Source organism: Hyaloscypha bicolor (genome assembly GCF_002865645.1).
Source record: "Hyaloscypha bicolor E unplaced genomic scaffold K444scaffold_182, whole genome shotgun sequence".
In the NCBI taxonomy this organism is placed as follows: domain Eukaryota; kingdom Fungi; phylum Ascomycota; class Leotiomycetes; order Helotiales; family Hyaloscyphaceae; genus Hyaloscypha; species Hyaloscypha bicolor.
This window is the reverse complement of record NW_020194684.1, coordinates 1,965,936-1,990,718: the sequence shown is the minus strand read 5'-3', so window position 1 is coordinate 1,990,718 and position 24,783 is coordinate 1,965,936. Positions and strand designations below refer to the sequence as shown.

At 39.5% G+C, this 24,783-nt stretch overlaps 7 protein-coding genes across 7 annotated transcripts; 3 read left to right on the top strand and 4 right to left on the bottom strand.

Moving 5' to 3' along the window:
• Positions 1-2,822: 2,822 nt before the first annotated feature.
• Positions 2,823-3,737, bottom strand: K444DRAFT_620398 (uncharacterized protein). The gene has a single exon (XM_024881699.1). It carries the CDS (start codon positions 3,682-3,684, stop codon positions 3,253-3,255), a length of 432 nt encoding a protein of 143 aa, XP_024728162.1. The 5' UTR covers positions 3,685-3,737; the 3' UTR covers positions 2,823-3,252.
• An 820-nt stretch (positions 3,738-4,557) lies between these two features.
• K444DRAFT_707303 (uncharacterized protein) lies at positions 4,558-6,311 on the bottom strand (the record flags this gene model as incomplete). The annotated part of the gene is made up of 3 exons (XM_024888158.1): positions 4,558-5,046; positions 5,098-5,556; positions 5,610-6,311. 3 exons carry the CDS (start codon positions 6,309-6,311, stop codon positions 4,582-4,584), a joined length of 1,626 nt encoding a protein of 541 aa, XP_024728161.1. The 3' UTR covers positions 4,558-4,581.
• Positions 6,312-7,346: 1,035 nt separating this feature from the next.
• Positions 7,347-10,033, bottom strand: K444DRAFT_601543 (uncharacterized protein; the record flags this gene model as incomplete). The annotated part of the gene is made up of 4 exons (XM_024878684.1): positions 9,859-10,033; positions 9,437-9,803; positions 7,545-8,129; positions 7,347-7,485 (listed from the first exon to the last, which is right to left on the bottom strand). Exons 1-4 carry the CDS (start codon positions 9,914-9,916, stop codon positions 7,347-7,349), a joined length of 1,149 nt encoding a protein of 382 aa, XP_024728160.1. The 5' UTR covers positions 9,917-10,033.
• Positions 10,034-12,275: 2,242 nt separating this feature from the next.
• On the top strand, positions 12,276-14,489 carry K444DRAFT_636579 (uncharacterized protein; the record flags this gene model as incomplete). The annotated part of the gene is made up of 5 exons (XM_024884013.1): positions 12,276-12,388; positions 12,653-12,912; positions 12,958-13,339; positions 13,370-14,222; positions 14,256-14,489. The coding sequence occupies 5 exons, from the start codon at positions 12,276-12,278 to the stop codon at positions 14,487-14,489; spliced, it is 1,842 nt and encodes a 613-aa protein (XP_024728159.1).
• A 457-nt stretch (positions 14,490-14,946) lies between these two features.
• Positions 14,947-15,396, top strand: K444DRAFT_601540 (uncharacterized protein; the record flags this gene model as incomplete). The annotated part of the gene is made up of 2 exons (XM_024878683.1): positions 14,947-15,135; positions 15,223-15,396. The coding sequence occupies 2 exons, from the start codon at positions 14,947-14,949 to the stop codon at positions 15,280-15,282; spliced, it is 249 nt and encodes an 82-aa protein (XP_024728158.1). The 3' UTR covers positions 15,283-15,396.
• A 737-nt stretch (positions 15,397-16,133) lies between these two features.
• On the top strand, positions 16,134-16,355 carry K444DRAFT_483721 (ankyrin; the record flags this gene model as incomplete). The annotated part of the gene is made up of 1 exon (XM_024873057.1): positions 16,134-16,355. A coding segment is annotated over one exon (222 nt), but the record flags the coding sequence as incomplete, so codon positions are not given.
• Positions 16,356-17,364: 1,009 nt separating this feature from the next.
• K444DRAFT_505900 (HET-domain-containing protein) lies at positions 17,365-18,360 on the bottom strand (the record flags this gene model as incomplete). The annotated part of the gene is made up of 1 exon (XM_024873391.1): positions 17,365-18,360. A coding segment is annotated over one exon (996 nt), but the record flags the coding sequence as incomplete, so codon positions are not given.
• Between the last annotated feature and the right edge of the window lie 6,423 nt (positions 18,361-24,783).

Genomic DNA, 24,783 nt, shown 5'->3' with positions numbered 1-24,783 from the left:
GCTTTCTACTCTAATAAGTCCCTCTTATCTAGCTGCTTTTTATTCTACTTCTTCTTATCTAACTTACTTAAATTACTTTCTCTACTAATATCTACTTCTTTAATCTCTCTTTATTAGAATTATATAGTTTCTATAAACTTCTAGTTTTCTGAAATTAGCTACCTAAAGCAAGATCCGTTTTATTATATCTTTTTAATATTAATTTTAATCTTTAAGACAAGTTCTAGCTATAGGCTTGAGTTTCTACTAGTAATATAATATTATATAGTAAGCTAAAAGCAGTAATATATCTTAATATAAAGTCTAGAACTATCTAATTTACTAGTTTCTTTTATAAGGCTTAAAGAATTAATTTCAATATTTATAAGCTATAATTTATACTATATTAAGATATTATATAGCAAGTACTTATTAATATCTATAGCTAATAATCTTAGTATATAAAGATAAATTTATAGTCTAGCTAACTAAAAGGCCCTAAAGCTAAAAAGAAAAACTAGTAGTAAAAAGATATTAGGGCTCGGTTTATTTACTTAAATAAGAATTACGCAAGCCCCTAAATTAAGCTATATTATAAGCTATTACCTAAATTAGAAAAAGAAAGAAATTACAGAAATAACTTACTTTAATTAATATAATTTTACTCTAATTCAGCTAAAAGCCTCTTATTTACTAGAAGCCTATATTACTTAATAGCTATATATTTATAGAGAAATATAGAAATATCTACTATATAGTATTTTCTCTTTAGATCTTTTCAGATCCGGTAGTAATTCTATATATCTATATATAATACTATAGTATATTATATAATAGATATATAAATAGCTAGTATAGTAATTTAGTTTATAAAAGTACTATTAAAGTCCTTAGCTACTATAAGGGCTTAAAAAAAGTTCTATACTAGATTAGCTTAAATAAAAGAATTATATAAATAGATATAAATATAAATATACTAGTAATATAGCTGAAATTTCTTAAATTAACTTTATTAAAACTCGATTCTTTAATTCTTTATACTAGTTCTAAAGTAATAGATCTTCTTAAAAGAAAGAATTAGTATTATTATATAAAAGAGAGTATATTAGACTTTAGTAATAAAAGAGATCTCTTCTTTTTTATTAGAGGGAATTACTCGAAGGTAATAGCTAAGCTTTTTAAATATTTAAAGGAACTAGCTAAATATACTATATACTATATAATTAGAAATATCTATATAATACCAGATAATATTATAAAAATAAATATTAATAGTAATATAGATTTGGAAGCTCTATAGAGCTAGCTTATTATACTAATTAAGAGACTACCTCTAATCCGGGCCTTTAACTACTATCTCTTACTTCTTATATTATATATTATTTATATAATACTTATAGCTCTTACTATCTAGGCCCTTAATAATATTATAGATCAATTTGCAAGAAGTAGTAACCCTTATTTAATAGAAGTATATCTTAATTAAGCCTGCTTTATAGCCTTTAATTCCCCTATAGTCTAGCTTCTCTTATATAATACCTATAAGCTACTAGTACTTCTACTTTCTCTCCTCTATTATTATTCTCCGAATAAGGCCAAGATCTAGCCTATATTACGCAAGCTATTAGCAGTAGAGGGGTATTCCCTTAACTAAAAGTACTTAAAGAATTATATTATTATTATAATTGCCCGCAAATAACTTAGAGATATATAATTTAATTCTCTTAATTTCAGAAGATCTATTCTTCCTATTACGCAATATATTCCAAGCCCTAAGAATACGCTCGAGGGTAGTTAAGCTATATTCTATATATAAAATTACCCTGATTTTACTTAAAATCTCGGAATATATAAGCTTCTCAGAGACCCAACTAAGAACCTTATTTTTGTAAGGCTCAAGACTAAGCTTTGGAGGCATTCTGAGTATGATCCAATACGTGCGATATATTAAAAGTGGGATAATAAGGGCAAGTTATGGTTGAGGCAAAATTTGATTTTGCGGCAATTAGTCATAGAAGGTTTTGGTCGTTGTGGTCACCCGTACAGGGATCGTGCTGAGTGGAGTTTTGGAATTGGGCAGTGCGTGATTCGGCTAATGATTGTGTAGAAGCGCCTTTGTGGGCTGTGCTACCGAAACCATAGGAAGCAGAACGATTGACTGATGGCAGAATTTTCTGCTAGAAGGAGATGAGACGGCATGCGCCTCTCTCAGTGGAGGCGGTGCATGATCGCAAATACCAGGCCACTAGCTGCGAATGACAAACTTACTGCGTAGGCAGCCCTGTTGTCTGTCTGCGTAGTTCTACGCTCTTCGTCAAATGGCATCTTCTAGGCCACAAATTCGTAGATAAAGACTATATAAAGCGAAATATTTTTTACTGTTGTAATTGATTATCCTACTAGAAAAAGGGTTGGTGGTTACCAAAGGCAGTTCGTAAGTCGGCCTGACTTTCCTCTTTTCATCCGTACGTCCAATAAACAGCCGCTCTGCGGGCTCGGGTAGCGAACGAATGGGGTGGCGAGGAATGAAACCAGTGTGAGTTCTATTTTGGAATACTGTTTAGGAGATAAATCGTACTCGGTGGGCGGAAGAGGTGGAATTGAGGAGGCGGGCGCACGAAAGTTGAGCTGAAGGATTTGAGCCCCATCTTTTCCCTGGCCCAGGGCCCAGCTTTTCTAAGGGTTACTACAGTAGGCAACTCCCCAGGCAGAGCGGGGTGGTAATTGGTGGTGAGAAGCTGAATTACCAGCTGCTGCTTAATGGCCTTTAGACTTTGCGCAAGGCAGGTTTCACACAGCGTGACTTAGCGCAGTACGAAGGCACCCGGCATAGAATAGCGTCTGCCCAGTTAATAATCGAATCTGTAGCAAGTATACTAACTTATCCCCAAAATATATCTATATACTACGGATACTTTTCCGGAAATATACCCTTAGTAGCAGGTTATACGGCAATTATATATCCTATCGCCTCCGCAAGCTTTAGTAACGCTTTTTTAGCCTCAGGACCTGCATGCCGAAGTTTCGGGCCCACGAGAATCGCAGGCTTGAGTTTTCCGTACAAGTAGGAGGCTGCTTTGCCGATTATTACGGCAAGCACCGCGGGATTAGTAGGTGCCAGGTCGATAACAGCGCTGATGGGTCCCGGACGCATGCAGGGTGCTCCGGCTAGGTTAGTAGGGATCTCAATATATACTGGTTTCTTGGAGAGGAGTGTAGTGCGGATTGCGCGGTTAATTAAACGGGATACGTCTGAGGCTCTGTCAACGGCTACTATATAGCAGGTGATCTTCTTCGCCATCTCGAGCTAATATGTGAAATTGCTCGTCCCGAGTATATAGTACAGGAGATGGAATTGGCCTGTATTATTAGTATTGGTAATCCGCTAAGGAGGATTAGAGGAAGGTTCTCAGCGTAGGCAGACCCGGTGCTATTGAACGCTGAGAGGGCGCCGACGCTGTAGGTTACGACGCAGGCGGCAGCGCTATTGGCTTGCGCGTAGCCTTCGGCGGCCATGGAGCAGTTGAGCTCATTAGCACAGCCGACTTCAATGAGGGCGGGTTTTCCGAAGAGGTCGAGTTTACCACCCAGCTTGTCGAGGAGGATGAGGTTGTAGTCGCCGGGGACGACGAAGTGGTGGCGGATACCGATTTGTACTAGCCTCTCAGCGAGGTAGTTGCCGACAGTGAAGGTTGAATGTGCCATATATTCGCCCATAAATATGTACCAGCTATTGCTTGACTGTTCGTAGAAATTTCAGTTAGTTTTGATTGAAGTTATTCAGTGAGGAAGCATTTGATGTGTGAAGGCGAGGAACTCCTTTAAATAGCTGAGGTTACGAGCTCCTAGCGTGCGTCCTCTTCGCCTGAGGATATTTCTGCATGAATGATAAGGCATCTGCTGATATGTGCAGCGAAGAATCTTTGATTCGGTCCTTCCTTCCGTTCTATTCTGCAGATTGTCTCATGATGTTCAGCGGACTATTTATCGTATGATGTTAAAGTGGGCCCTGGGCCCGCATATCGCCGAGTCTCGCTAAGAGTAAGGGGCTGCTAAGCGAGCCTCGTTGATATTTCCCCCCTAAATCACATCAATCCCCGTAAATAAAGTAGGTAGGCAAAGTGCAACTCACGCACCCCCGGAAGCACCAGGGCTCTTGAAGTTATGGTGAGGAAGTTATTGCTAAAGTTAACTCCTCTGAAACTCTCAGCTCGAGAATTCGGCAACTCTTGCAGCTGGTAACCTACAGACGTAACCATGCCAAGAATATCTGTAATCATTAATCATCACGTAGCATTGCTCCCAGATTACCAGGCTGCGACTTATAGCATTCAGAAAGACAATCCAAGAAGTAGGACTATAGGACTAATTAGAGGGAGTGGCTCAAGTGGACCAGTAAAGAATATGAATATGAAGGAGGAAACATTGAGTCGATAGAGCATGTAATGGAAAGCCTGTATCGGCATGTATTCGCAATTTTAACTGATTTCGAAGTGATATCTATATTTTACAATGTACTATAAGTGGGGCAAAACATGAATCTGATGATGTGAAAATTCCCCACAGGTCTACATTCTCATCACTACTAGCTATACACGATGCTCAAATTCTAGTAAAGACGCTCATTACCGCCATTATAAGTAAGGTCATCAAAGCAGTGATATAAGAAGAAACTGTGAAGGCCCCAGAAACATCATTCCTCAAAAGACTCCAAGAAATGCAAAAGATCAATCCCGAAACCGCCGTAAGACCAAATAGAATCCATATAATTAAAGACATATTTAGAGTCTCCACCATGTGAAGGCCCCAAGCTAGATTTGCTGTAGGGCTGTCATCAAGGATAAATTTGCATGGCTGTTTCTTTTTCTTAGGGAATCTTTTGGAATAAAAGTCGCCCGGTGCAAATTCATCTCTGCAGTGCCATAGATGCATCATTAGCTTTTGCGGGACTGGTGGTTGGGTCTGAGGCGGCATTGGAAGGTATTCATATTCGACGTTATCTGGCGCAGGTGGAGGTAGTCGATCTGGAATCAAAGAGTCGACCAGTTCTTTTGGATATAGTTGGAACTAGACCTCTTTGATTAGTGGTTTATGATTATGGATAGCAATTTCACTTACCTCTACAAAGTCGATTCTATGTATCTTGAATAGCAAGCTATTTAACTCACGTCTTATCACCTTGTAATCCTTCTTGAGGGTGCGAAAAATATCCCGATCGGTCTTTTTATCGCAGACATCGATATAATGCATCCTCGTCGAATAAGGGCCTTTCTCCACACATACTTGCAGAAATTTGCAATCAGCTCTCGGTTGGTGCGGACTCTGGCTGGTTGAAAGTGCCTGAACTTCGGAGACTGGTAGACTTATTTTCTTCAGTCTGCGAGATATTGATCGTTGTAGTCGATGGCCTAGAGTTAACAGCAAAGGCCAAGTCCTAGCCCCCTTAGCAGTACTGCCAGTACCCGTTTCTATGCTTGCAGCAGTCACAGAGCCGGAATTTTTTAGCTCTTCTAACATTTGTGGGAGACCATCTATTGAAAGTTGCATGAAGTCATCGTAAGACATATGCCCGCACTTCTGTACCCTTTTGTGTTAGCACTCTGGTTTACCGTCTCGGATAGGTGTCTTACACAACTCCACCTCAGTCTATGAGCTCCTGCGGGGATAGCAGGGTCCAGAAACAAGCTGGTAGAACGGTAAATAATTCCAGAGATAAATCCCGACAGTTTTGCTCGAAAGCCCCTCAGTATTTGTTCAAGGAAGTAGATTTCAATGCCATTATTACACGGCTCGGATGCTAAATCCATGTTCGTCTCCTGTTCCGTAGACATCATCTGGTCGGGTTCGGGCTCAAGCTGTTTGACTTCTGATGGATTCCCTAGATCTTGAATATTGGCGAGATAGTTCCATTGTACATGAGAAGAATCTATGCGGCCGTAACTTCTTTCCTCGTTTATATCCTCAGCAACTTCACTTTGCGTCGCGGAATCATTCTTTGGAAACTGAATCGATCTTTCGATAATTGGAAATTCTTTTTCCTTGGCTGGTTTGGGTTCCAAAAATGATTTTAAGCGATCACGCCGGTTGGGTAAAGTATCCCCACTAGACATAAACGAATGGACGTGATCGAGATTTAGAAAAGCTGATGAGCCTCGATCCTCTTCTTCGCTGGAATAAGACATAGATTCCGGGTCTGAATCTTCATCTTCAGCGTCGAAATTGCGCTCTACTACCTCTGAGGTTGTTCTTGAATTTTCGCTTTGGACATATTGTTTCAGGCCGTCCTCAGGATGCATGGGATAACCAACGGTCTGTCTTCGAAGCCCGTCCATGACTTGAGACTTTTTTGCAGCACTAGTAAAGAATTTAAGGCGTACAGATTCTGCTGTGCGCCTCCTTTGCCTAATGCCCAACAGAATGCTGGAAGGTGCATCCCGATTTATGTTTGGAGCAGAGAAGGTTGCCCCTTCTTCCCAATCTACTCGAATGCTATTGGAGTTGTTATATTGCCGACCTGCGTACCACAACTCAAATTTAATATCTGTGGGTCCAATGAGAACCTTAATTTAATGTACTGCAGTTCTGTATTGGTCCCTGGGAGTGATTCTCTTGAACCAAGATCTGTGTCCCTTCGCGAGATCGAAGTCGTCAAGCTTAACACTGGACAAGTCGGAGGTTAAGGTGCACAAGACGTGGCAATCGGCTTCAACAAGTCAGTATATAATCTCAAGACCACGAACTTGAGCTTACCATTCGCAAAATTTCCAGGCAAGCTGTCGGCTTCCATATGAGATATGATCACCTTGTCTTTCCATATCATATTGGTCTTGTTCGCAGCATTTCCATCCTTTAACCGACACACGATACGGACGAATTCATGTGTAACATCTTTACCGACGTACATCATTTCACCCTAATTCCAATCAGGAAGTGCTAGCAAGGAATCTCCACTATACTTAACTTCTTTATCATCCAAAGGATTTGATTTCTAACCAGTAATTTTCCATCAATAGGAGATTTGTAAATTTCTTGACCAATATGCAGTGGGTTGTTCCGATTATATGGCATATCGCACATAATGCCGTAAGATGCTAGGCATATCCGCCCAATCAGAATGTTCCTCCCCGTCTTGATTTTCCACAATCGATCAATGACAAGGCCTCTACAGACAGCTAATTGGCTGTTGGGTCTCAGCATTAACATTTCAATTGCCAATCCGATATCTGTACTTACGGCTCAGCAGACACTAGAATCTCAAGATTTGGTGCATGGAGATGCTTGTACCGTACAAATTCTTGGTAGAGTCGGGAAAAAAGGTATGGTGAACTCCCAAGGCCACCTGAGAGAATGAGATATTTCTGAAAATATTAGTTCAGGATACCACAAGAAGATTCATATGCTGGAATTACCACATCTTTATTCTGCGGAACGCTGGTATTTAACTGATTTCTGATTAGGGCTATTATTCGATTCACCTGGGGGTCAAAAAGTGCTCTGAAGTCGTCACTAGTAAGAAGTATCAGTATCTAGGTCAGAATATATAACATTCTTGGTCTTTCACTTACTGTGAGAAAGCCATCTCGCCTCTTTCAATGCCAGCCGCTCTGTTCGATACGGACTCGTGGAGCTGCGGGACAGGAACAAGGAATTTGGGAACTGCGTTATTCGAAGGATCTCCGAAGCTGCATTTCCACTCTTGGAACTCTGGACTATGCATCATCGTCCACGCAGTGTTCTCGGCAACTTGCACGCCGCCTGCTCGAAGCCTGGAATCGACCAATTCCTCGAATGCCAAGTCGATGTTTGTACTCCCCACATCAATACCTGGTATAGTGGCCAATTCTTGAAGTTTCGGGTTCTCTTCATTATCGGAAATTTGTTCGAGAAGAGCGAAATCGGTCGTAGCTCCTCCAGCATCACATACAAGCATAACATCTCCATGATGAAAAGTTTGCAAACTATCTTTCGCAGCATCGACAGCTGAAGCTTGCGATTCTGTAAGACTGAATTCAATTGTATGGCGTCCTTGGCTGAATCCAGCCTCAATAAGTAGTTTTCGAAGGCTTGTACTGATTGCTTGTGATCTGAACGTGGTAGGTACAGTCGGTCCGACCCAAACACGACAAAAAAAAATAAAAACCACCACAATACTAATTGATATAAATCGTATTAATTAAAACTATACTATATACGCTAGGAATCAATTCTATAGTCTCAAAATTATAATATCTTTATTATTAAGGGAGTTATAATATATGTAATTAAGCGAGCAAATATTTTTGCGCTTTGTATGGTCATTTTTTAACTTTGGCTGTCACGTGACTGCCCCCCCAGGTTGTCCGCTCTTCCATAATTATATTAATATCTCAACAACCACAAACCTAATCAACTATCCCTTTTATATACTTCCAATGGCTACCTCTGTAAGCCTTCAGAAGCGTAAGCGAGCTGATTCAACTCTTGATTCAATTACAGTTCTCACCATAGCTGAAGAAGCTGCAATCCAAGCAACTCTTGACGAACGGCATGGGAAACCCTCTAATATAGAGGACGGTTCTAATGGTTCAGATATTGAACAAAGCGATAAATTAGAGCTTGAAGATTCAACTCTCTTTTGGGTTCAGCAGAAGCTTATTATTGGTGGTAATGAGACGATTATTTTGGAGAAGCTTATATTCGCATAGCAAGAGCAAAGACTTACGGCACAGACTAGTAAGTTTCTTATCTTTATATTATAATATAAGTATACTAATACTATTTCTAGCTTCCCAGATGCTAAGGTTAAGGTAGTAGAGGCACTTGAAGCTTGTTCGATTGAGACTATGCGGAGGTTTTGCAACCGTATATTCCGTTGGATAGATGCATATCGGAAGGGATTAAGTATTAAACAAGCTGCTTGGTGCGTAAAGAAGCAAAAACGCCATAGAACGATATCTAAAAAGGTAATGGACGAATGGGATAATATGCAAAAGGAAGGGAAAGAAGGTAGCTAAATAAGAAGCTAGGTTTATGGATTTAGTTCAGCTAAAAGTAAGCTTGAAACCTATTTAATTATAGTCCCACCATATATATATAATATATGGCACTAGAAAAAGCTATATTTAGTACTTAGGAAGGTTCAATTAAGATTATAGGGCTTAATTATTATTATTTTATTAATAATAAGGCTGGTGAGATGCCCTAATCTCTCCTTGAAGTCCGGGCTCACGTGACCTTAGCGAGCAAATATTTTTGCGCTTTGTATGACGAAAAATCAAAAAAGTAAAAAGGGTCCGTGCACTTTAGGCCTTAATTATTAATGAACCACAAATTATATCAAAAATCTGATTAATAGGTATTTTTCGCCTGGTTCTATTCTATAATCGCATCACTTAGTATAAATTAATGAAGGTTGTGGTTGAAAAGTTATTATGGGCATAAAAGAGCGACCGTTTTGTCGTGTTTGGGTCGGACAGACTGTAGGCTGAAGAGAAACTCAATACGCTTGGAATCCCAGGCACCAATTTGGGTCTGAAGCACGCTACTGATGTAGAGGTAAATGCATCGCATGTAGTCTCTGTACCATTTTCTGACTTCTGCAGTGGAGGGAAGATCTGCTTCGGGTTCAGCGGTCCGAAGCTGATCCAAAAATTCTGGATCTAGCCACTGCTTGAACCACTCTTTCTTATCATCGTTAAATAGGCAGGGAAACCCCCATTCAGGATCGACTCCAGGGCTTGCATAGCGAATAATCGAAGGCACCTTCCGTGAGGATTCGTGAAGTTTTCCAGGCCATTTTTGAATGACCTTCGGCTGCAGCATATTCCTATTGGAATATGCAACACCTGCGAAGGCATAAGATTAGAAACAACGACGATGCCAATTATTCGGAGTACTCACCAGTAAAATTCATTCCAAAGTCAATTCCGACAATGATTTCCGGCTCCATCGACGACATATTGGAGCTGTTTCGACACAAGAAATGATATCAAAGAATGGAAGCACAAGTAGGTAAAGACTGTTCCGCCCACATTCCACTGCAGACGCTGCAGTGCCTAGAATTTGTGGCTTGGGCAGACAGGAAGGCTGTGCGTACGGCTTTTTCAAATACGAACTGCTGCAGTTTCCTGGTATTTAGCTTGGCGCTTACACAGCCTGATGTGGGGTGGTGCAGATAGGCAGCAACCCCTCTTTTGAGAACGCCCGCATGGTGGATTATTTTACTGGTGCCAGCATAGCAAGCCATCTCTTGGCCATACTTCAGCCGGGTTAGCCAGCAATTTTTTGGACCAAATCGAACGCATTGTTGTTCGGATTTTGTTGCCCATCTATTCTCAACCATGGAAGAAGATTCTATACTGAAGAAATCTTTCAGCGAACGACTTCTGGAGAAGATGGCTGGTTTGAGATTAAAGAAACCTCCATCCCGCAATGAGAAGTATCGCACCACATTAATCAACCTCGATTACTACCTTGCACAACTAAAAGGAGGATAGCAGTTAGGGTAAACGATGGGTAACCATTTCTAACCACCCTGGCCGTGCACTTTACCCCGCCACGAAGCAAATTAACCTCACATACGCTGAAAATACGTTAAATATTAACACTTCTAAATCAGGAAAAATCGCATTCAAAATCTAATAGAAATACAAAAAGTTATTCGCGATCGGGAGTAGCCGATCTAACTATATAGTTAACCATCGTTTACCCTAGATAGCAGAATCGGATCAAAGTTGAAGACTTTTCAGAACTACCTACATGCACATGCAAAGTATTATCGTGACAGGCCGGTGAGCCTGTCGAAGGAGGAAATTTTGGCTCTCTTAACTAAAAGGCTTTTCATATCAGACAAGGAAGCGATGCAGAGACTCGCGTATAACCTTTTTTGAGTACTGTTCTTACAGAGAAACCTTTATTCGATTGATAATATATCGAAATCAATCTGTATGAGCATAGATTTCAATGGGAATCCTGATATTTCTCTTCTTCCAAAAGAGATTGTCCTGCTTATGACTGCTTTCAAGGAGACCCCTCGCTGGAAGGAAACAACACAGGGTATGCAAGTTCGCTTGTGTCATTTAGAGTACCGAGCTAATATATATATTGGAGTCAGTGTGTCAAAAAAAATCGATTAGTTAAGGCGAATCATGAATATTCATGATTTGATTTGATTTGATTTTGATTCGTATAATGCTTAGTCAGTCTTGATTTGGCTGTTCGTGACGGCAACTCTGCAATGAATTGTTAGCTTTGAACACGAATGGCTCTGGATTCCTTACCCTGCTTGTGATACTACAGATTTGAATCCAGCGTGTAGAGAGACGGTTGTTGAAAATCGTATTGCATTCTCGTTTTCGCCATGAAGGGCATATTGAGAATCCTCTGAGCAGATGTCGAAATCGTTTTTGACGAGATTGGCAGTCATGCTGGGCTTTGGAAGAGGGGAGTCGAGGAGAGAGGTCCAGTTTGTCGCGTCGCTGAATTTGGGGGTATGGAACATAAACCCCGGTCTTATTCCATACCCCCAAATCCGTACTAGCTTCCACCAGGTGTCATGCACTCCCACACCGGCGGCACAATTTCAAAAGCGACCTATGGCGTCCTGTTTGGAGAGGGAGTTCCTGGCCCAATGGCGGATCTTCCGACAAGTGGACACCCCACATATGCCCGCTGTGCCTTCATACTAGACTCGATCATGAAGGCGTGGCTTTATGTGCCTCATCTCAACTTGGGAGGAGGTCGCTGCACAGTGGGTACTCTGCAGAGGGATGATCTGTTTTGGATTTCCTTTTGCTTACCATTAAGACCAGCCACATGTATCTCCGGGAATGCTTCGCGCCTCGTATTGCTACCTAGCCAATGAGATAGCGTCGACATCAAAAGCACGGTAATTCCGGAGCCGTCGCTGGTAAAGGTCCCCTTTGGCGTGTCCGCGGCAGGTCTGCTCCCCCTATCTCCTATAATCGGCCTTGACCCACCGACTGACTCTTACAATGAGACATATCCTTGATTTTCTTTTCCGAGTTTCCAGGCCGATATGGGGGTGCTAGTGCAACGCACTGAAGCGGTTGGGTGATTCCACGATAGGGCTGATGACAGTGAATTGAAATTTGAGTCCCAGAATCAGAGTATGATTTGCTCGAGACTGGCATCTTGTGATACTCCTTAACGAACAAGAGATTCATTCACCCCTTTCAGTAATCTTCTGGAAGCAAATGTTCACGGCTGCAGGTGTTTCTCGGTGAACCCTAGATGTTCCAGAAATGCGCCACTATTTGCGGGGTATTTCGTGTTCTTTCCTCCGCGTCTTCGCAGGGATGGCTGTTGATGATTCTACTCCGGCCTCCGTCGCATCCCAACCTTCGAAGGAAAATGACCAACATCCGCTCAAGAGCAGTGAAATCAAGGGTTCGATCTGGCTGTGTAACTTGTGAGTTTCATTATTTACTCTCGGGATGGATACATGACCAGAACTGACCAACGTCTAGGCAAGTACGTCTTCGAAGTTGGGCTAACTCTCCTTGCCCTTTTCTTATTGACAGATTGTCGCAGGATTCGACGCGTAAAATGCGATGAGAGGAAGCCTGTTTGCGGTTCGAGCTCTTGATTCTTTTATCCCTTCATTTCAACACATCAGTATCCTCCTCTCATACCTTCAAGAAAACCCGAGCTGATTATTCAATCTTGCAGATAGGTGTGCGAGTGCCGGCTATGAGTGTGATGGATACTGGTACAATACTTTGGCACGAAGACGTCCCTCAAATCCTGTTTCGACTCGAAGCACCGGCAAGAACTCACGAGTCGCTATACCAAGAATGCTCTCCAACCCCACCTTCACCACCATGCCTCCTCTTCAAAACGACAATCTGCCCCGGCAAGTTGCCTTAGCGCAAAGCGATCAGTCAGAAAACATGGCACGCTCATCAGGAATTCCTCTACCGCTACGGAATAAAGGTAAGATGCCCTCCCCATCCTAGACGCTCTGCTAATCCTGGGTAGAAATAACTCAACGGTCCTCCTCCTCCCTTTCCTCCATCGGCGATGAGGTAACAACCGTCCGAGTCCAACAACTCCCCAATTCAAGCCGACGACAACCCTCTGCTCCCCAAACTGTTCCGCAACCACGACAAACCACAAGCAGCCAAGAAGAATACGCACACGCCATCCCCACCACTTCCTACCAACTCGTTGTCCAGCCATCCGCAGGTCCTAAATTCAAGAACACAATTGAGCATCAATACTTCGCAATCTTCCTAGAGAGCACGGCTGCCCAGCTATCTGGATATCACGAGTCTTCCCTTTGGGACCGCATCGTACCCCAAGCTTGCCATGAGGAAGAATGGGCTATGAACGCAGTGATCGCTATCGAAGCTCTCCATTAGTATGCTCAGTCAGATACAACGGTAGATAGTGAAGGTCACCACATTTTCGCCTTACAACGATATGACGAAGCCATATACCAATTCATGCAGAAAGCTAAAGCAAGTTATTCAGAGTCTCGTCTTCGACTCGTATTGATCTTTACCCTTCTTACTACTTGCTTCGAGACATACATCGGCAACAACGAGGACGCGATTACGCAAGCGGAAATTGGCGTAGCGGTTCTGCTTAAATGGGCAGCAGAACAACAGAAAGAGCCAGCAGATAAGACAGATGAGTGGTCTAATGTAAGGAACGTTACATCTCGGTCGTTTTACCTTGACAACGACCTCTTAGACGCATTCCAACGTCTAGACTACCAAGTCCTACTCTGTAGGGGTCTTCAACCCGATCGAAAAGCACCACAAGTATTTCCAAGTACCCGCAGCCCATTTATATCCGTTAACGAGGCATACAGATTCTGTGATTTAGTTATGCGGCGGGTCCTATACTCTCACGCCATCAAAAATATCAGAGAACAACACTCTCCGCCATGCTATGATGGAAATAACGCCCAGTACTCGAAGCATGAGTTACAAGGGTTCAGGACTGCCATAGAGCAGTTTTTCCGCTCATTCGAGCCTATTTTCCAAAGCTCTAGACAAGAGCCTGGATCGAAGAAATACCTGCTAGCAAACATCCTCATGATTAGAGCTCTAGCTTGCCGTTGGACAATCTCACAAGGTCCGTCAGATAGCGAGATGTACACCAATGCTTACTTACTGGACTACAACCTCGTTAACAGTCTGGCGAACGAGCTGATTACAAGAAAGGTGAATTTCAATTTCGACATGACTCTAGGTGCTTCACTATTCAGCCTTTCACATTATTGCAGAGAGCCCACGGTACGCCGAGCAGCTATTGACTTGTTACATCAGTGCACAGAGAGAGCAGGATGGTTCGATACACCAGTTGCTGCGAAGATCTCGAAGTGGCTAATGGACAAGGAAGAACTGAGGATGATTGATGGATTCATACCTGATCCTGCGAGATTGAGACTCATCAAGCATGTACCTGGACAGCACATGCGAACAGCAGATCTGTATTGCTCAGAACTCACTGGGGAAGATGGAAATGCGAGAAGAGAAGTGCTCCATTCTATTACGTTTTAAAACATTTGAGAATTAGAGAGCATTTTGGAGTTATGGAGACACAAGATTTACCACCTCTGATTTGAGAGGGTTGAACATGTAAATTCAAGCAATGACGTTAATAATCACGCCAATCTCCTTCGAATTAGCCAGATTGCAGGTCCAAGTGATCCAGCTTGATTGTGTAACTGAGGGGGATAGGTGAGTAGTGTGTCTTCACGCCTGAAACCTGCATTGAAATGAGTCAAGCAAAGTGCAAATTAGGGGTCGTGGTGTTGAGGAAAATGGTTCGGTGTCTCCACCCCCTATCTTTCACACAGTCTCTTTCAGTGACTAGCTTCCAGCTAATAAATTGGGAGATATAAAGGACTCCGGATATTCTGGTCCTCCCCCTGGTGTCTCAGCTCGAAGCTTCAAAACTGCGATCCTGCCTCTCTATATCACACTTTATCCGGATCACGTTCTCATCACTCTCAAAATGGCTCTTCCTGGTTACTGTAACCATTCATTCAACCTCCTCAAATCCGAATCAACGCTCATTCAATGGGTCTGTTCCATGTGCCACTCTGGCCCTCATTGGTATATCTTTGAGTGCAAGTATTGCAAGTTAAAGACTTGTCGGCCCTGTACAAATAAGTTTAGCAGCAGGGTCTTATTTTTTCGCCGAGTAGGTTTGCAAATCCCTTCTATCTTTCCGTCATAGCGATAATACGTCTTTTTTGCTCTGGCTTAATGGCAACTAACCTGTTCTCAGGGAAAGAGATTTGGTGGTGGGTGGTTGATTTTGATCGGCGCGGTGGAAGAAAGGTCATAAGGGAGATAGAAGAGGGGGCATCTATTGGTTCTTCAACGGAGATCGAATCCCATTAAGGACGCGGGGGAAAACGATGTATTATAGCGGAGTATTTCTACATTTTATTTGATTTACACAGCCAGATCGAACCCTTGATTTCCCCTGCCGTGACCGATGCCTTTTTTGTTGTCCCAGTCTGGAGTTGACACTGGCCACCATTTTTCTTTGAAGGTTAGGATGCCACGGGGGCCGGAACTTTGAAGCTCTGGCTCGGAAGACTGGGATAAACTGATTTAACTTCCGGCCATGATTCAACTTCCCACGTTAGCGAGCATGCGCCTTCTTTCATTCGTAAAATTTTTTGGAGCTTACTGTTAAGAGCATGAGCCGAGTGAAACGCTCCTGAACGCTACTCGTTCACGCTGGGAGAGATTTCCATTTTGTTAGCTGGCTGAAAACCCGAATCGGGTTACGCTCCCCATTGGGGAGCGAGTGGGGACTTTTTTGTTTTTTTTTTTTACCGGATAGCTTTGGCGGTGGCGACCTCCTAGCTGCTCCGGGGACGTTTCGCTTTCTCAGCCGCTCTATCGATCCACTGAGGGCTTGACGTTCAAACTCACGCCCTTTCACCACCCTTTCACCACCCTTTGCGTATGATTTAGCTGTTGTTCCATACATTTTTCTCGCCACATTCACCACCCATTTCCCACCCATTTCCCACCCATTTCCCACTATCCCGCCATTTCCTTGCCACTTTTAACTTACAAGGGTCCCGTCTCCTAGCAGTGGCAGCACGCAGGTACTGTCTCCACAGGGACGTTTTCATGGTAGCGACATCTTCGGCGCGGCTGCTACTAGACAAAGGAGCCGATGTTGCAGCTGTAGATTGGGAGGGTCAGACGGTGCTACACCTGGCAGCCATGAATGGGCACGAGGCGGTAGCGCGAGTACTACTACACAGGGGGGCCGACGCGGAAATGGTAGGCTCTGAAGGAGAGACGGCGCTACACCAGGCAGCTGAGAAGGGGCGTAATACGGTGGTACAACTATTGCTTGATAAGGGAGCAAATGCCATGGCGACGGATAACACAGGACGGACAGCACTGCACTTAGCGGCCCAGCACAACCACGTCACAGCGCTGCGGCTGCTGCTCGATTTCATTCCTCAAGGGGGTGTTTTTGATCTAGATATCGATGCGGTTGACAATTCTTTATAGCCAGCGCTGCATATGGCTAGGAACAAGGTGACCTACATCCTGATGCTGCTATGATAAAGGACGAAATGGTCAATGCAGTCTGCACAATAGCGACGGGATTCCACTAACAGGGTAACAAGGTTAATCCTTCACCGCCAATGGTCCCCCTAAGACCAATGCTAAAGGATAAGGCAAGGAGGGTGCGAGCGTATTCTCAATACCGAGTCTGGGGGATCAAGTTCTTTTAGCTAGTGCGGCTTTTGAGTCCATGGAATGAGTTTGAATCTTCAACTTTTCAATTTCCTCCCTTTCCAGGGATGGTAGCGACTTTCTAGATGATTTTGATTCTTTCACGCCTCGTGCCATACGTGCATAATTGCTGCAAAGTCCACATATCAAGCCATTCACTTTCGAACACGCCAATTCTTTCAAATGTACCAAGAGTTTCTGGAGAAGAGTTTGCAAAGCCTTGAGGAGGGTGCGTTGAAGTGTAAAACCCATTCTCCGGCCCTAAACGTCGTAAGAGCAATCCCACTGCTCGGCATTTATCGAATCCTGCCAAGTTGTTATGGCGCTCCTGTGATTGTATTTGGATATTGAGAATTACACCAGTGGTAATATACGCATGAATTGAGTAGTCTTCTTTGGAATCCAATAGAACATCAATGGTTGCCGAACATCGAATTGAAACCATTGTGGAACTGTTGGATTCGAGGAGTGGGTTCCAATTCATGGTCGCGCAAATAACGTTCGAACCCTGCTGACGGTCAATTGGTACCCCGAGGTCAAGTAAACTTCCTTGAACAGTGATAAAGCCTGATTTAATCTCTGGACGTCCACTCTCGACATGTATCTCCTCCACTAGGGCATGGCTCACATTTCGCCACTCTTTTTGCTCATGGTACCAAACCTGTCCATCGATAGATGCCCACGACCAGGATGGTGAGCGATATACTGCCGGGTGAGAGTACGAGCCTCCAGGATAAGGTCTCCACATAAGTTCATCGAGCAGGTGCCGCTTCCAAAGACCAGCGACGCAAGTATCAGCTGACGTTGCTGCAAATCGCTCCACAAGGCCCTCGAGAGCCACCAGTTTATCCCGTGGATCCGATAGATTCCGCCCGCTGTACTCCTCGACCAGCCCATGCCAGAGCCCCAGCAGGTCCTCATCGACTTTGAAAGGCCGCAACAATTTCAAGTGTCCTGGAGGGGTGCTACGGTAACCAGACTCTTTCTGTAGTTTATGTCCACGGCACTCCCAATACATTTGATTCGATGCAAAGCCTAAGACGCAACGGGATAGCAAACGTTCTTGCAAAGTCCAAGCTCGCGAGTGAAGCGGACCATCGCATGAGTCACTGTAATAGCCATTGCTTGCTTTGTCTGGTTGAAGGAAGAACCGAATCGTCTCTTGGCCCGGATAAATCAAATCAATGCAAGCAAGTTTGCTTTGGCGGTGTCGTAGGAATCCTTGACTGTCATCAGAAGCCAGGGTTGCCGCAATCGTTAAGTATGCATTCGAATACATGTCGCACATCCTCGAGCTCTCGATCCTCCAGTCTTGTCGATCGTCTTGGATGATGCACAGTGAATCGATCCATAGATATCGTATATTCAGGCTTCGGGTCAGCGAAACAGCATCTCGAAAAGTGGTTGGTAGATCCGCCATCGCAAAACCACACAATCTCTTGAATATGGTGCCACGTTGCGTTGTGAAACATCTGTTTCCTCCCCAACAGTGGCTTAGTGCGACGTACGGGAGACGCTCTTCCGGCTTCAGGCTTGCTGTTAGGACCAGCCGAAGTGGAGGTTGACTGACATCGAGCAGACGAGTCGGATATGAAGTCGAGGACTGTGCTGCGATGTCATTGCAATGGGTGCATTCAGTCTCACATTTTTCGATCCACTGCTTTATCTTCTTCAGCGCTGTGGGCCCGCTGGGATCTGGCCGAACAACGCTGGAATACGGTTGCTCGGCCAACTGTGGAGCTGCTCCAGTTAGCTATATAAAAGCACATAACATGACTGGAATCTTCTCCTAACCAAAATCGGCTGCCAATCTATGTCTATCAAGAGGCTCGGTATCCGAAATTCCGATCTTGCAAGTTTTGGCACCCTTCTCGGACCGGAAGCCTCTCTCAACTTTCAGGAGTGAGAGCACTACAGCGTCGTCTTTCAGATATTTTGCTGATACCTTGCGGTCAAACGAAAGTTCGATGGCCCTTAGAAGAAGTTGGAATAAAGCGCATTTTGGTCTTGCTTGTACACCACTGCCAGTTCCGTGATTTATCAACTCTCTTTCAAACTCAGCGATGGAAATCTTTATTGGGCCCCAAATGCCTTCCAAATCATCCGAACTGTCAAGGGATCTCCAAGCTGAGGAGAAATGCGAGTAACCAATGTCTCTGTTGTTTCGCAGGAGAAAATCGCATGCCAGGCAAATGCTATCATCTTCAAGTTCACTCATCGCCGTGACCGAGTCTGACGATTGGAGAGCCAAACTTTGCTTCCCAGTACGCCACATGCTCAAATTTCGTGATGGAGTGGTTATTTAGGGGTGCAAAAGATGTGGTATTATTATCTACGAGATCTGGGCCGCTTCGCTAAAATTAAAACCTGGCGGCCCTACGCAAGCTCCGGGGCCAGTTTTAATTTTGCCCTGATCTCGATTCGAGATTAATTAGATAAAGCTCTCTCTCTATTTTTATAAATTACTATACTCCTTAATTATACTTGCAAAGCTCTCCCTCCCCTTTTATAGGCCCTTTTAAGCCTTACTTTTACTTATTAAGCTCTCTCTCTTACTTAACCCCCTCTCCTTTTTTTTTTAAAATATAGCCACATTGCACTCGCAAGCTCGTACTAATGTGACATATAAGCGTATAGTCTTTTAAAGGCTTTTATTTAAATAATTATTGACTTCTAAAGGCTGTTTTCTATTGTCTTTTATAAGATATCTATAGCGTTTTATAGCCCTTGCCTCCCTAAGCTCCTGCTCGCCCGATTTCCTAGTACGTACTTGTATATGTCTTTGAAGCTCGTCTCTCATAGGCTTATTTTCAAGTCTCGATATTCTTGCTTGCTTCTTTCTTTGAATACCACATTAATGATTTGACTTTTGCTTCCGTTTTCGGCATATAGAGTATATAAAGAATTATCCAAATTCAGAAAGGGGGCGTTTTTGATTATAACTAGAGTAGTATTCTAAGAGAAAGGTTAGTAAGTATTTACGGATAGGGTTTCCTACTTACGGGTTAGCTTGTCCCAAATTGATTTATTAATATCTCTTCGTTTGCAAGTCTCTCCTAATTATTTATAGATTTCTCTTTGTCCGCAAGTTCTTTCTCTTTATCCGCAAGCCCCTTCCTTTATATCTTCAAATATTGGCTAGTTATAAGCTAGTACTACGCTTCCTCTTGCTCTTGCTCCCGTTCCTGCTCCTGCTCTTACTCTTGCTCCCGCTCCTGCTCCCGCTTTCCCCTATTATACTCGTCCGTAAACTGCTATATATTAGCCCTGCTACTTACTATTTGCAAGCTTTTACCGGATCGTTCTCTTCCTATTTCCTCTCTTATTCTATCTCCTATTATTTCTTCTCTTTATCCTATTCCTATTTATTATCTTATAATTGAGCCTGGAATTTCCTTTATTTCCTTTAGACTTCTCCTTTTACTAGTGCCTTCTCCAAGTTTACAGGATCCTATATCCCACGCTTTTGTACCCGTAGCTTTACTTTCTTTGCCCGTAAGATCTGCCGGTTATGCCTTTCTTATATAAACTTGCCCATAGCTTTATGGTATTAGTTATACTTTTATATAAAGCAGATTTTGCAAGTATAAAGTCAATATCCGTTCTCGTAAAAAGGGAAGCTTATAATTAGGCGAAAGGACTTATACCCGGAGTAGTATAGCCGGTTTAAAGGGAGGGTGTCTATTGGGAGCCTGCAGAGCCTGTAAAGCCTATAAATTAGCCTATAAACCTTATAAAAGGGAGCCTATAGAACCTATATAACCTGTAAAGTCTATAGAGCTTATAGAGCCCGTAAAGCCTATAAAATGGAGCCTATAAAGCCTATAAAAAGGAGCCTATAAAGCCTATAAAAAGGAGTCTATAAAGCCTATAAAGTAAAGCCTAAACTATAGAGCAGGCTAAAGTTTTGGTATTCTCGTATAGATGCATTTATATAATAGTATTAGTTTTCTTCGGAAAATAGTAAAAATATAAGATAAATAAGTTTAGGGCCGCTTTACTAAAATTATTAATTGGCTCCGGAGCTTATATAAGGCTACTAATTAATAATTTTGCCCTAAACTCGTCCCGAATAGGATTGGAATATAATAAAGGCTAGTATAAACTCTTTATAGACCCTTTATAAATAGTATAAAAAGAAAAATAGCCTGTAAGTATATAAAGTTAACTATAAGTAAATTAAAAGCTAAGTAAGACCTTATAATATTTCTGGATATACTATATTACTTATATGGTTTATATTAGAGAATAAAAGAATATAAAGCCCTGCTTATAAAATTATTTATAAGGCTACTATATAGAACTGGCTATAAGAAAAAACCGGTAATTATAAATTTATTCTTATTACCTTAAATAACTAGCCTTATAACTTATTAATAGTTATTATAAAGAATAAAGTAAGTAGAAACTATTTATAAAAAAGTATAAAAAATAGTTACTAATCTATAAACTAGAGCTTAATCCGTGAAATCATTTGTAACTAGCTATTAAAGTTATTACCTAATAGTTATACCTGAATTAAGAATCTCCTAAAGCTATATATTAATATTTATAACCCGTTATAAAGCCCTTTTTATAAATAGAGATTTTGTAAGAATATTACGAGTATACTAATCTTAAATTATAGCTTAGAAAGAAGTAGATCTAGTAAATAAATACTTTATAAGATCTCTAGAGATAATTCTATAATTTCAGGATCTGCCTTATTTATATTAGCTAAATCTACTATAAAATATATTCATTCCTGGCTAGGAAATATATCTAGGATTATTTAGTTAAGCTTATAGACTATATTATTTAGGGTTAATAGGATTACTTGTCTACTAAAGGCCCGGTAATTATATAGGGCCTATAAGAGTTACTTTCGGGAATAGATATAATTAATTAGATTTATAACTAACTAGATATATAAAATAAAAGGCAGGAGTATAATCTGCTTATTTAAAGACAGGTTATATAGTAAATTACTAATCTAGTTTATAAAATCCTGTTTAGATAGATTATTATAAACCTATATATTAATCCGTAATAATAACTAATAAAGCTATAGCCAGATTTATATCTATTATAAATAGGCCTATATTATATTAGCCCGCAAATCATATAGAATTATTAGTAAGATCTAAGCAAAGTTCCTCCCGAGAATTATAGATATTTCTCTAAAGAAAATATTATCTATAACTAATTATAAATTAACTATTAGCTAGTATATTATCTTAAAGTAATACTTATACTATATAAATATCTCATTTTAGATAATTAGGTCTATAGAATATAAAAGAGCCCCGAACTAGCTTATTTTAGTAATTATACTTATAAATAACTTATTAAGTTCAAATAAAATCCGGAACTAGAAATAAGATATATATTTATCCGGGAAAAGAAGAGCTATAATATTTATTAATATTATATATAGGATTACCTTATCTTGGCTATAATAATAATAATAAAAGGTCTTATAAAGAAATATCTTACTAGTATTACTAGGGCCTTATAAGTAAAAGTAAATAATTTATAAATTATTTATAATTACTATTATAATTATCTAAAAGTAAAAATACTAGTTTATATTTAGCTAGGCTTATATTATAATTACTAGTAATATCTTATAAATATAATTAACCCGTAAATTAGCTATATAGTAGCTTATAGTCTAGTTAAAAGTATTCTTAGGCAGGGTAATATTTGTAAGTATTTACTAGAGATTTATAAGGCTAAGATCGAATAAGAAAAGGCTATAATTATAGTAAGAATTAACTAAGGATAATAGGAAGTTAATTAATAAATTATAGATAAGCTTATAGGCCAAGTTATTATAGAAATATTTCTTATACTAGTCTCAGATTATTTATATATCTGTAATTAATTACTAGTAAATATTTATAAAAAAGAATATTTATAAATTATAGCTAGTTATTAACCAAATTATTTTATTAAAGTACTAGAACTATTCCTAATTATTTTTTACTAAGCTATAAATAATACAGGTAATATAGTATATAGGATAATAAATACCCTTAATTAAGTAAAGTTTATTAAAGAACTATAAACTATATATAACTATTAGTAAGAGCTATAAATAGAACCGCTTATTTAAAAACCGGGCTATAGTAGTAAATATAGCTAATATTATACTCTTACTTATAGGACTTCTATATCCGGATCTTGGTAACTTATATAAAATACTATAGAAACTTGTAATAAAGGTACTAGTAGCTATTTTTATATATTATATTATACTTAAAAAAAGCTATTAAGATTAAATAAGTATTTGCGGTCTGGTCCGTAATTTACTCGGGTAAGAGATTATTTATAAAATAGACTATATATTATCTAGAGAAATAAATTACTAAATACTAGACTAGAAAGAACTCCTAATATATTAGGTATTTAAACAGGTACTAGAAAGCTTCTATAGGGCCTATATATTAAGCTTAAAAGTATTAGGTAATCTTATTATTTATTCCTAAGACTATAATAGTTATATAATCTATTTTTTTATAGATATACTTATAAATATATTTAATTACTTATACGGAAATATAAACCTTAATATTAATATAAGAACGGAATTTCTAGAAAAGATACGAGTTATATAAAATAACCTAGTAATTATTATAAATAATTTCCTGGCTTAGAAAGCCTGGTTTATAGACTATAAATATATAGCTATTATTCTAGTATTAGTATTCGGGATATTTATTTTTATAAATAATTATTATAGCTATAAATATCTTAGGGAATCTCTTCTAGTATATAAACGGAATTATAGGTATCTTATAAACTATATATAAGACTTTCGGATTATTTTCGAGGCTATATAGTCTATAAGATATCTAACTAATTATTATAATTATAAGTTTGCCTATAGGATCCTATAATAAGTCTAGGAGCTCGATATAAATAATTTTATTAACTAAATCGGGAATTAAGAAAACGGCTTCTTTCCTAAGAAATAAGAACAGGTATATATATAAGAGATTATATTTCTAGTACTTAATTATATATATATGGCCTATATATAGTTCGAAAAGGTAATTCTTTAGATTTGTAAATAGTTCTTTTATCTTTAATATAAAGATCTAGTAAAGGAAATCCGGATAGTTAATAGCTTATTACTTATTTAAAAGATAATCTATAATCTTAGGCTAGTATAGATTAGTTATAAAGGTAATAAAAAAGCTTGGCTTACTAAAGTATTATATAATAGCTATTAAGTCTTAAAAGAGCTATTATATAAAGTAATTACTATTTATAAAGTTTAATAGAAAAATAAAGTAATAACTAATATTATTTATATAGATATTCTTATAAATTAGAGTATTTATAAGTCCTATATATATATCTATATAAATATCTATATAAATATTTTACTAATATAAATAAAGCTAGTTAAATAAAGTAGTTTTATAGATAATATATATATTAATAATATATTATTAAAAGAAATAACTAATATAAAAGAATAAGGAAAAAACTAGATAAATATAGAAGTAATACTAGTAAAAAACCTATTATTTTAGCTATATTTACTAATAGGTTCTATTATAGTCCTATAATTATAAACTATAATACTAGCCCGGGTTATTATATAAGAAAAGTAAGATATAGTAAAATAGTATATATATTATATATATAATATTAATTATATATATTTATAAATACTTATAGCCTGCCTTATAGACTATAAATACTAGATTATAATAGCTTATATTTATATACTTATCCGGAATAAGAGCTATAACCTCGTTATTTATTAGAAGATTCTTATAATAATAATTAGTATCTAACTTAAGAATTAAATATATTTATGAGTTAAATAAGATCCGGAAATTGATTTACTAGCTTATAAGATACTTATAGGCTATCTTATAAATCATAATAAACGGATTATAATCCGTAAATATATTTATAAGCTATAAAAGAACTATATAATCTAAATAAGGAAAGTTAGTAGCTTATATATTAGTTATAAAAAGTAGATTATAAAAGAAGAGCTATATAAAGAAGAATTTAATATATAAAACGGGCTATAATAGGCCTTAGAAATAAAAGAGCTTACTATAGATCTAAAAGT